Here is a 13,192-nt window from a genome sequence, read left to right on the forward strand (position 1 = left end):
CTTATAGCAAAAATAGGTATGTCCTGTATATTATTCAGGGGCTCATGGGAAATGGTGGACATATACAAACTGTGGAAATCGAGAAGAGTTTAATAAAGTGACTAGTTACAAAGTTGTGGGAAGTGTTTAGGAAAACCAATAGGGGCTAGTCCCCTGGGTTTATAACAGCAGGGAGCCATTACTACCACCTGAGGCTGAAGGGGCACATGAGGGTGGTTACCAGAGCCTGGAGTGACCAGCCATATGCAAAGAGCCTCTAGACAAGTGCTGTGGACTTTGGAAGGAGGAGGCCGTCAATCTGCTGTGACTGGCAGGGAGGAAGAAGATTTCTCTCTCCTTTCACCCTCTACTCTCCTGCTGGTGCATCCCACTGGTCAACCCAACTGGAGGCCTAGGGGACCCACTGATGTGGCCTACAAAGGTCAGCTGCCAAGGACTGGCCTGGGCAGGGTCAGAGCACGGTAGAGGGCTCTGGAGACCACTGCTAAAGGGACACAGGGACACAGTCAATATAGACTACTAGAACATTCAACAAAAAGGTAGAAGAATGTAAATCCCATCTACCATGTTTCTATTTGTATGTAAAAATTAAATATTCACATGGATAAGAATGAAAGGGTTATCAGGGCAAATGACAGTATTGATTTGTTTTTGTGATAGTGTTTCAGATTTGGGTTAATCCAATCCAATGTCTTCAAAAATAATTATATTTAAAGGACAGTTTTCTTTTGTATTCTTTGCAGCAAGAGACCTGAGTTAAAATTCTGACTCTGCCTTACATTGCTGTTTCTCTAACTTCCTCATCTCTAAACTGGGAATAATAAATGCACCTATGATTGCTAAGAGGATCAAATAAGCTAGGTGATTTTGAGATCTTAGAACAGTAGTTGGCACACAGTAAATGCTTTAAGTGTTTGCTGTTACGTATGGGGACAACAGGACAAGAGCCTCCATGGCCAGGCGTGGTGGCTCACATCTGTAATCCCAGCACTTTGGGAGGTCAAGGCAGGCAGATCACTTGAGGCCGGGAGTTCAAGACCAGCCTGGCCAACATGGTGAAACCTTGTCTCTACTAACAATACAAAAATTAGCCGGATGTGGTGGCACACACCTGTAATCCCAGCTATTCGGGAGGCTGAGGCAGGAGAATCGCTTGAACCTGGGAGGTGGAGGTTGTGGTGAGCTGAGATCGTATCACTGCACTCCAGCCTGGGCGACAGAGCGAGACTCCATCTCCAGTCTACCCACCATCCAGCCAAAGCAAGTTCCCTGTAAAGGGCACTCTTGATCATGTTGCTGTCTTCCTTGAAGTTAGTCAGTGGTCTCCAGACCTCGCAGGACAATATTCAAATGTCACCCTTACAGGTATCTCCAGCTTCATCCTTTTCACCTCTTCCCCATGTGCCTTCGCTCTGGCCAAACCAATTCCTCCTGGTTCTGTACAAGTGCCATGCTGTCCCATGTCCAGAGAATTCTGTTGGAAATGCCTTTTCCAGACCATGTCACTTTCCTACCTTGCTAACTCTTACTACTCATCATTGAAATTTCAAATGTCACCTCCCCTGAAAATACTTCCTGTTCCCCCCCGGTCTGTTTAGAAGCAGCTACCACCTCATCCCATAGAATCCCATGCAGGCTGTATCACGCCACACTCTAAATCACGAACGTACCAATTCCCCCATCAGTAGTGGGCCCCTCAAAGGTAGCAGTGACAATGTTTGTCTCTGGACCCCAGCCTACAGCAGAGAACCTGATGAGAGTCAATACTTAATCCTGATTTATCTGGGGATTACATTCATAAATCAACAAGATAAGTAACTTAACTGACCCAAAGTCATTCAGCTAAGTAGGTGGCAGGGCCAAAATTCAAACCCAGCTCTGTTTGATTCCAAAGGCTACTACTTTCCCCCAACCATCTGGAAGTTCTATGGCTGCCCTTGGAGTAGCTGCATGCCTGAGGGAACTCCCAGGGGCACTAGACCAGCTCCAGCCAGAATGAGCTGGTCAGCAGAGACCAGGAGAAATAAATGCCTCCTTTCTGGGAGTATCAACCACATGACATTTGCTTTATCAAGGGACTTTCCCAAGAAAATCAATTTCTGGAGCATGTTAAAATACAAACAAACCACCACCCACCCACCCACTTCTTAAAGACAATTGGTCCAAAGAGATCTTAGAGAATTCAGACAATTCCACAATGTTGAGAGCACCATCTGATCACGTGAACTTTGTTTTCCCTAACCAAGCATTTTTCTACAGAATTTTGATTTTAAATTTGGTTTCACTGTGAAATGTGCATCCCCATTCTCTATTGTTTCACCCATGGCAAACCTGTGTGCACAGCCGCGGATACCCTAGGGATTCTTGCCATAGGCACCATTTGAGATTTGTTCTTGTGGCTTATGATGATGTTACCAGAATCCCTTGATAACAGTGTTTATATCTATTTATAACTGTAACCTATTATCCTATTTTCCATATAATTGGATGTGACCGAGGTTAAAAAAAATTCAGCTGCATAAGAAAAGTCATGCTTTTACAGAGCAGATGTTTGCTCAGCATGGAAAGTAAATTAGCCTTTAGCACAAATGCCCAGAAACACATAAGCACTCTTTCCAAAAGCACTGATGTTAATATTTTATAATGAAAAATAATTTAAAGATAAAGGATATTAAACATGCAAGGGAAGTAACCATAGATGGTTTTTAAAATAGGTATTCATTTTACCTCTTTAAGGTATGATGCTGGTTGCAGTTCAGGCACTGGATTCTTTCTCCAGTTCAAGGCAGAGAAAAATGACTTATAATCTATTTGTTTTTCACTGTCTTCAAACCTGAAAATATAATTATAATATATAATTTGACTCAATCTGCAGAATTCAAGACCAAAATGTCAGTTTCAATTTTTATCATGAAAACATAATACCATATATGCTTCAATATCTGATAGTTTTCTTATTTCTTACAATTTCTTATTGCTTCTGACCCTCCAGAATGTAAATTCTTTGAGCGGGGATCTTGCCTATCTAATTCATCAAAATATCCCCAACAACAAGATCAGTGCTGGCACTTAGTAGGTGTTCAATAAATACTTGTTGTAGTTGCCACAGAAGCAAATTCGCTCATTCAGTAATGAAGACTATAGTGAAATTTTGTTAAAAAGATTTAAAGGTCCTTTTAGTTTAATGGTTGATATTACATGTCAGCAAAATAGAATGTCCTTATATTTCTTAAATTGCATACATTTTAAATCTTTAAGGCAAGCTAGATTCATTTGTCTACCAGTATATTTTTTGAAAAAATAAAAGGCATCTTTATCATTTATTATGTAGCCATTAAAAGGGGTTATTTAGGTCCAAATTTGCTATCATATAAATATGTTCTTGATACACTGTTAAGTGGAAAGGAGGCTGTAAAACAGTATGTAGAGTTACAATCCCACTTTAGGTTTATATATTAAAAAACAGAAAAAATATGGTAGCAATAGACTTACATATTAAGAATAGATATCTCTGGGAAGAGAGATTCTGATTTTTGATTTTTCTTTAGACTTTTGTGTATCATCTGAATTATTTTAAGTTTATAATCAGAAAAACTTCAGCTCATTTTCATTTTGAACAAAAATTAACAAATGATTATTCTGTACCATAAAAATATAGGTCAAAAATAATGAATCTCTTTGACCACTATTTCCTAATTATGGATATTAGCTAAAATTCTTCCTAAACCATAATAGAGATTTGGCCATGAAGATACAGTAATTTCAACACAATTGCTACAATGACCTAAACACAAAATACTTCTTAGTGTAATGCCTCAATGCCACCTATCCTAAATTTGATCACATTCTGCCAGTTTTTAAGGCTAATTATCATGTAACACCAGTTTTTGAAGGAAAATACAAAGTGGTCACTAGACATTGTTCCAGGCACCCTATTCCAGGCTCCTGCCCTTAAAATATACTCCTAATCAGTCCAAAGATTTTTCTCTTTTCTTCTCAAAGTACTAAAAAATTAATAGCTTATATTTATAAACTAATAAAAATTAGCAGCAATAAATTAAATGTTACAAGCTGAAGTCACATAGCCTCATCAATCTAGACAAAATGGAATAAACAAAGTGACCAGAAGAGGGGAAAGGGGAATTCTGTAATTCTTTTGTGTACATTTTCTTTGGCCAAGGATTCTAAGATACAATTCCAATATGCTGCCCCCTACCCACTGTTTACCCTTTAAATTATGGCTCACTAGTCATTTCAACTCCTTTAAAGGACATACTCTGCTTATGGAAATATTTATAGCCAAAATGTAGGACCATTATTTCTTTTATTTGTGTATGTTTTGGGGGAAGAATGAAAACTCAATTAAAGATGTCTCATAATAAACTTTTTTTTAGCACAGAGCCTTGAAAGAAAGTATTTCCTAATATCCTGAGTAGGAGCTAAGGTCAAAGAATGAGATCATGTAGGACCTTTGGCTTTTATGCTGAGGAAAACTAAGAGTCACTAGGGCATATTATACAGAAAGGTTATGAGACCTCCAATGTTCTGAATGTTTGCGTCCCCTCAAAATTCATATACTGAGGCCTCGTCAATGTGATGATATTAGGAGTTGGGGCTTTAGGAAAGGTGATTAGATAGTGAGGGCTCTGCCCTCATGATGACATTAGTGCCCTTATATTAATTAAAGAGACCCCAGAGAGCACTCTTGCCCCTTCTGCCATGTAATCCTGTAAGGATTCAGAGAGAAGGCATCATCTGTGAGCCAGGAAGTGGGCCCTCAGCAGACCCAAATCTGTTGTCATCTTGGTCTTGGACATCCCAGCCATGAGAACTCTGAGCAATGAATTTCTGTTGTTTATAAGCCACCTAGTTTACGGTATTGTTATAGCAATCTGAACAGACTAAGAAGGGACTTATGATATTTTTAAAAGATCACTCTGACTGATATATTCAGAGTAGAACACAGACGGCAAGGCAGAAGTGGCAAGGACAGTTAGAAGTCCCTTGCAGGGATCCAGATGAGAGATAACGGCAGTTTAGATGAGGGTGGTGGCACTGGAAGGCAGTGAGGAGTGGCCAATTCTGAATATATTTTGAATGTAGGATTCCTAAAAGACTATATATATTATGTAAGAGAGAGAGGGAAAAAGAGAGTATTCAGGATGACTCCAATGCCTTTGCTTGAATAACTGGAGCAATGGAGCTGCCCTAACTGAGATGAGAAAGACTGCAGGGGCTGCTGGTTGGAAAGATCATGAGCTCAGTTTTAGATATGCCACATTTGGATGGAAAGTGAGCAAGTGGGGCTATGAGTCTGAAGCTCAAGGAAGTAGTCCATTTGAAGATATAAATGTGGGAGTCATTAGCCATATGGAAGGTATTTAAAGCCATAAAATTGGGAGACTTGAGGAGATCATCAATAAAATAAGTTTCTCTATCTGTTCTTAAAGTACAGAATTTGTCAGTAAATTCCCATTACATCAATTATAAGAGGCACTTACTCAATCCTAGGGGTTTCAGAAGTATAGTATCCTGGTAATCTGGGAACCAGTCAAAGACTACCAAATAAATCTAGGTTCACATCAGACTTCACTCCTCATATACAATCCACTAAGCAGTCCTGTGGGTTCTACCACTGTAGCATATAACAAGTCTATCTATTTCTCTCCATCTCTTTTACCACTCCCTAATTCCAAGCCACTATTGTCTCCAACTGGATTATAGCAATAACTTCCTGTCTTGGTCTTGCTACTTCTACTCTTACCTAGCAGCAGACCATCCTCCACCACAGTGCTCTTTCTAAAACACAGATCAGATCAATCACTTTCTTGCCTGCAATCCTCCAGTGGCTTCCCAATCCACTTAGAACACAAGCTAAACTCCTTATCAGGGTTTATAAGACCCAACTTAATCTGGCTGCTGATGGCCTCTCTGATTACATCTCCTCACTTGAAAACTCTCTCTGTTTACAATGTTTCAGGTATACTAGCCTTCTTCTGGTTCCTTGATCATGCCAAGATTGCTGGCAGAAATGCAAGGCATTTGCACTTCTGGTCCCTTTGTCTGGAAAGTCCCATTTCAAATGTTGCTTCCTTAGAAAGTCCTCCTGAAGTTCCTCTTATCTGAGTCCCTATGCCTGAATTTGCATTTGCCCTAGATGATGGCTCTGGAACTTACTGGAAAATTTCTGGAAGTCACCACACGAAGTCCTATCATTAAATGTTGTTACCACTAACTCTGATATTTACTTGTTACCTCATAACACCCAGTCTTCCTTCCTGCCCAGTTCATATGTCAGACTCAAAACATTGAACCATTTATCCATTTAGGGGGACATTTAAGAAGAATATTTAGGAATCAAATGATATTCAGGAAGGTCCACTGAATAAAATTATACATAGCTCAGAAATAATGTCTAAAAGTTTTTTGAGAAAAAAATGCTTGAACGAGCTCATCTTTCCAAAATCCCAGAGCCAGGCCTAAAGGAAGAGTTGTGGTAATGTGGTAAAATACTCCAAGTTTTTCTTTTCAGTTCTGTCTTAGAGGATCTCAGTGTGTGTGGGAATCCCCCCAAGAGGCACAAGGGAGAAAAGAACAAAGGATATTTCAATTAAAAGGAATAAAACTAGCTCATGTTTCTTGGAAGAATTCTTTGCTCTTGGGAAGTAGATAGGGTTGCAGTAAATCACGATGAATCAATCACAAGTATTTCTCTCCCTTTTCCCCAAAATCCTACCAAAATGACCAAAAAACAATAAAAATAGGTTATAACCCACAATGACAAAGAGAATTGGAAAAAAGACCACGGTAGAGAAGAGATGTCAAACTCTTTTCAAGATGAAAAGTAAACAGAGGATTGGTAACTAACTTGGCAGAGCTGAGGAAGAGAAGCTGAACCCTAAATGTCCCTGTCAGTGGGGAGAGGGCAGTCAGAGTCCAGTCGATTTGGCCCACAAAATTCCTGGGAGACTGAGTGACTGCAGACTCCAGGTGCCAATAAACGCAGGAATATGGTGTGGCACTGAAAACACGGATTGTTTGAAAGCCTTTAGAAAGCGGGGTCCGGGCGTGGTGGCTCACGCCTGTAATCCCAGCATTTTGGGAGGCCGAGGCGGGCGGATCACGAGGTCAGGAGATCGAGACCATCCTGGCTAACACAGTGAAACCCCGTCTCTACTAAAAATACAAAAAATTAGCTGGGCGTGTTGGTGGGCGCCTGTAGTCCCAGCTACTCGGGAGGCTGAGGCAGGAGAATGGCTTGAACCCGGGAGGCGGAGCTTGCAGTGAGCCGAGATTGCGCCACTACACTCCGGCCTGGGCGACAGAGCGAGACTCCGTCTCAAAAGAAAAAAAAAAAAAAGAAAGCAAGAGCAACTGAACAGCCAAGTATCTTCCTCCGTACTGTGCTCCTCCCTGTAGAGACCAGAGGCTTGTTCTCCAGAGAAATTCAATGAAAGAAGCTCCAGTTTGGGGAGAGGAGGCAAAATGGAGTGCAGAGGATGAGGGGCGGTCAGGTGCCTTCCTTCCCCTTTTCTATTCCTAGAATACCAGTGGCCATGCGTAAACTCTCCCTTTCCCCATCACAACCTCCCTCCTATCTTTGCATGAGAAGACAGGATTCTTCTCTCCACACTCTGAATGGTTCCAGAGAAATCTCCAGATTCCAGCTTCTGGGGATTCTCTAATAAAATGAAGGCTCAGGAGTTGACTGGGTAGTGAAATCCACTAATCAACAAATCCCTTCCCCTGACCAAAGCATCCAACATTAAAGACAGAAGCCAAAACAGCAACAGAAAAACAAAACAAAACAAAACAAAAGGAACCAAAGGCAATTCAGGGAACACAGGGAAAGATGTGAGATATGAGGATGTATTACATTCCTGAAAAAAGAACAGAAGACTACAAGAAAGGAATATCTGGATGAAAAACGTGCTCTTGGAATTAAAATTTTTAATATGATAGTAAAAGATGCAGTAGAAGGGCTGGAATATAAACTTAAGGAAATCCCTTAGTAAATGCATCCTAATGAAAAACAAAATCTGGGAGAGAAAATATCCAAATTTGAGAGCTCTAAAATCTTTCTATTTATTATTTATTTATTTATTTTTCATACAGGGTCTTGCTCTGTTGCCCAGGCTGGAGTGCAGTGGTGCAATTATAGCTTACTGTAGCCTCGATCTCCCAGGCTCAAGTGATCCTCCAGCTTCAGCCTACTGGGTAACTGCGACTACAGGTGCGTACCACCATGCCTGGCTAATTTTTTATTTTTATTTTTTGTAGAGACAGGGTCTCACTATGTTGCCAGGCTGGCCGAGAACTCCTGAGCTCAAGTCTCCTGCCTCGGCCTCCCAAAGTGCTGGGATTACAGGTGTGAGCCACCACACCTGGCCTTAAAATCTTAGCAATAGGAGTTCTCATAATAGAGAAGAAATTATTAAATAATTAATAGAAAGTTTCTCAGAACCAAAGGACAGTGACTCCAAACTAGAAGAGCCTATAGGGTGTTAAGCACAATGAATCTATATATAGCTACACATACACACACACACACACACACACACTCTCTCTCTCTCATCATGAACTTCCAGAATACTAGGAATAAAGAGAAGATCCTAAGAGCATTCCAAAAGAATAAATAGCAATGTAAATCAATATTAAGCTAAATTTTCAGTCACTATAACAGGAAGTTAGCAGACAGTATCTGCAAATGATCAATTATGATATCATGTGCAGTGCACTCAATATGTACATGCTATTTTAAATAGCAGAAGCAGCTAGAAGTGCTGAAAGTGGCTTCTTCTTGTGAATGGGTCTGGGGGGTGGAGAAGAATGTGGCCAGAGACTGCCGTTGTTGAAATAAGCTTTTTAGAATGATTTGATAATTTTTGACTATCAACATATGTCAGTTTGATATGAAGAAAATTTTAAGGAGTGTAAAAAGCAGATGAGAGACTCTGAGACATGATTTTCCAGGTAGTAAACATGTAACAGTCAGATGTGGAAAGAAAGAAGTGCTACTAGTCAGGAGTATATTCAGGAGGAATGAGTCTCTCAGTTTTCCTCCCTGCTCCAAAATTCTGCCTGTAGCTTCCTGGGAAGGCCACTGACATAGGGTGATTTTTCATGCCATCATTTGTTATTATAACATGGACTCTAATATACACCATGCTTGTTAGATGAGGTTGTAAGGAGAGAATCAGGACATAAGGAAGATCTTCAGTCCTAACAATAGTATAGGTCAGAGGAGGAGGAGGAGGCAGGGGAAGCAGTTCAGAGACAGAGAAAGGTCTGAATATTACAGGAGTGAGAACAAATCAATCAGTCAGTGACTAGAGTTACCCCTGAAGGTTATCTCCCCAAGTCCCCCATCACAGAGGCCTCCCTCTGTCTCATGGCTAGAAGCATCATTTACCAAATCCTAGCCATCCTTTCAAAATAATCTGGAAAAGCCTATGAATCATATAGAAGATAAATCTCCTTATTTCATGGCCATGCTGTGCTTTCCATAAAAAAAAAAAGTGGTCCCAATTCTCCACCTGAGTCCCCTGCTTCACTCCTCTCCAAACGACATTGGCTCTTGTTAAAACTCTGATCCATGGTCAAAGGACAAAGATTTGCCACTCTGGAGGAAATTCTTTTCAAAAGGCTTTGAAGGCAAGTCCAAAGAAGAACTTTCTATGGCCACATTGTTGGAATCAGTGTGCAGCCTTCCAGGGTGACTGCCCTAAAGGGCAGCACTAATTCTGGCTTTTAAGTGTTTCTACGCTTGTTAAAAAGTCAGCCTTCTTACTTTCAAGTCCTAGCTCACAGTGCGAAAGTGTTTTCCTAAAACCTCCATAAATTCTTCTTTCCCTTTGATACTTGCGAATCCACCATTTTCTCCACTACATAAACTCAGAGACATGTTTGTGGAAAAAGGGGGAGGGAAGGCAATTCCTCTGGTTCCTTTCTAGATAATACGACCCCTCGAACATGCTTCCTGATGTCATGCTAGGTGGGAGTTCTTAGAACTGAGTCTGATGTGACGTTTGACTGATGTTCATACTCCCCCTCCCCAAAATGATAAATGGCTTGAAAACCACAGAAGCCAAGAAGCCATCCATCTTCTTGCTACGGGGAATAATCCTGAACTGCTCTATTTCCACCCTTGATAGAGGTAAAAGGCTCAGTGGCAGCTGTATTTTGCTGAAGAGGAGCCTTCTTCTCCTCTATTGCAAAGGTCACCTCATCATTTAGGGGAATGGTCTGGAAGGGAGAGAAGACGGTGAAGATCCATTTTTGACTCAGTTGTATTTGGTTTCAGTCCATTACCCAACGAACCCAGGGGTGCATCTTGAAACACCTGGTAAAAGTCGTCAAGGCCAGACACTTGAGAAGAGATGGAGCTCTGGGCCTCTGCGTCAAGTTGCCAACAAGTAACTCTGGTTATCTCTAAATAGTCATGCCTCTAAATTCCAATTCTGACTCCAGCACAGATCTCTGGTGAGGCGGGTCACAGCTGCCAGGTAAGGCCTGTACATAGAGTCGATACTCTGTTTGTCCATATGGTTTGGGATTTAAAAGAAAAATCTTTTCAACTAGAAATCCCCTTATATTTGAAAAGGTAGAAAGCATCTGGGTGGGTGGATGGGTCTGACAAAGAGACAGAGAGAGTGAGAGGAGAGAGCACACAAAGGAGGAAAAAGGGAGAGACAGAGAGACAGAGAGAAGGGGCTTCTCTGTGAAAACTTCATCAGTACGCCAAACACTCTGCCACAATAGCTACCACACGGCTCAGCCCTTGCCCTTCAGCCTCACTGCCAGGTATTGTTGGGTGAAATCACAGGAGCACTAACTGTGCCTCTGGGAGCAGGGCAGGGGGCAAGGCTGGGTAGACTATAATGAGATGATTTTAAAGCCCTGTTAACTTTTTCCATTTTAACTGATATTTCTGGATGAGGCACCAGCTCTCTTGGGAGGCCAGTTCTAAGGCATTCCATGGAACCCAAAGCCAACTATAAAAGTCTAGCTCAGGACAGAGCTGCTGGGGAAAGAGTTGCACTTGAATCTCTAGTTATTCCAAGTCTAGATTCAGAAGGCCACAATTAGGGGAGAAGGCTGCCTCTTTCCTTCCCAGTCCCATGAAGAATACAGAATGGAATGGCTTCAGAATTCCCTCTACCTCTTATGATCTAACAATCAGAATTTTTTGCTTATTATTACAGAGGAATATGAATATCCAAATGAAGGCTCAGAGGGGTTGAGTAAATGCCCAAGAATCGCATGGCCAGGAAACAGTAGAGTTGACCTGCAGAGGCAGGAGCAGCTCTGGTGGACACCAAGCCCATGTTTTTCTACCCCATGTCCAGTGCGTTAGCACAGGACAAGTCTTTGAGGCTGCAAAAATGAACGAGATCTAGTCCCTACCCTCAGGAGCTCAGATAGAGGCAAAGGTTTAGAGTATCTTAGGCAGTTGTAGTTCTACTTCCATTAGAGGCTCATCTTGGCCTGGAGCACAGTCTTTCAGTGAGAGACTCTCAGAGTTTATACTTATGAAATGAGGAATAATGCCTACTGTCAATTAAAATGTACCTTTTAATATGCTCAAAAATTTACAAAATATTCTAAGGCCCTTAGCACTACATCAATACAAAGTGTCACTCCTATTATTAATGGATAATCGCTACCACTATATAGAACATTTAAGTCTGATGCTCTGTGCATTAATGAAATGAATTTGCTTGGTAAGTAAGGTGACCTTATACCAGCTCCCACAGCACAAACTGACAGGGGCTGAGGTAACCAGATACAAAAAGGTTTTGAAGTCCTGATTCCAGTTTGAGTTATGTTAACATAATAAGGAAAAGATCAAGCTGAATTATAAGAAAAATGGGAATGGAGTAGAAGGAAAATCCTGGTACCAAAATATAGGGTTAGGAGAAATACATGGGTAACAATTACTGGGTGAAAGAAAGCATCCAACCCTTTAGCCATATTGTTTTTCATCTCCTGATCTGAATTTACACAGCAGGGTTACACGGCTGCTCAGCAGCTGCCCAGCTCCATTCCAAGGCAGGTAAAACTATTCCTGGGCAAGAGCATGCATTGAACAAAATCAACAAGCTCCATGCCTGCCTCCCACGGGAGACTGTAGACGTCAGAGGGGGCTCTGGCTTAGCGTGCCATAAGGAGGGCTGTGCAGAAAGAGACTCTGGTCAGGGCTCTGTAAAGCCCTGTGGAGTCTGTGGGGAACAATAAGAATGCAGAATATAAATGTAAGCTGCAGGCTGATGGGCCCATTAGGAATTAGGGCAGTCTTTGAAAGGAATCTGCAGAGATGATGCAAAACACTAAGCATGTGACCCAAATCATGGCAGGGCATATTGGAGGGAGAGGGGAATGGGAATGAGACATTTTCTAATCTGATTAGTCTGAAGTTTCCCCTGAGTGTGGAGAAGGGTCACTGCACAATTAGAGGCAAAGTTAGACTGAACATGGTCTGCTTAGCAGCTGAGCGGGATGACCTCCTCAAAGCTAAGCTGGGCTTGGAGACAGATGTGTTCAGAGACTGAGATGACTTCGAAGCAAGTTCTGAAACAATCTTTTTGCATTTAATGTCAAATCGTAAAGGCAAAGACAAAACAGTCTGCTGAGAGAATGAGAGGATGATGACTTGGTGGCCTCAGCACTGGATAAGAAACATGTAGGTCCTCCAGAGGCCAGGCTCCCACATTACTGGACTTTCCAGGACAACTCATCCTCAAGGCCATCAAAAGATAATCTAATAAACATCCACAGCTTCCTGACTAGAAGACAGCTTAATGTGTGAAAGGCATTCAGATCCAATTGTTGAAAAACATGGCTTCCTCTACATAGAAAGACACAGGTTTCTTCCAGTTCATTTCTAAGTCTGAGTGTGTGATCTATGGTCCCTGACTTAAATTTCTCTCCTAGTCCTCAATCAATTCTTTGCACCAGGTACTATGCTGGGTACTTTATGTATGTTATCTCAATTAATCCTCTGAACCACTAGGAAATAGGTACTGTTACGTCATTCGAGAGATAAGGAATCTGAGGTTCAGGCAGGTCAAAACCCTTGCACAAGATCACACAGCTAATAAGTGGACTCAAAGAATTTAAGAGATGGGAGTGGAGGAGGGGGGTAAAATTGTCAGGATGTGACAACCCATTGGTTATTTATAGGTGGTAAATC

At 41.5% G+C, this 13,192-nt stretch overlaps 1 protein-coding gene across 1 annotated transcript in view; it reads right to left on the reverse strand.

Moving 5' to 3' along the window:
* Nucleotides 1–13,192, reverse strand: part of EFHC2 (EF-hand domain containing 2) — a 198,236-nt gene that overhangs the window by 15,268 nt on the left and 169,776 nt on the right. The window contains exon 14 of the mRNA XM_004064037.5: nucleotides 2,728–2,833. Coding sequence (XP_004064085.1) covers nucleotides 2,728–2,833 — 106 coding nt within the window. The remainder of the gene's footprint in view (nucleotides 1–2,727; nucleotides 2,834–13,192) is intronic.

The sequence above is a fragment of the Gorilla gorilla genome, chromosome X (assembly GCF_029281585.2).
Source record: "Gorilla gorilla gorilla isolate KB3781 chromosome X, NHGRI_mGorGor1-v2.1_pri, whole genome shotgun sequence".
Lineage (NCBI taxonomy): Eukaryota > Metazoa > Chordata > Mammalia > Primates > Hominidae > Gorilla > Gorilla gorilla.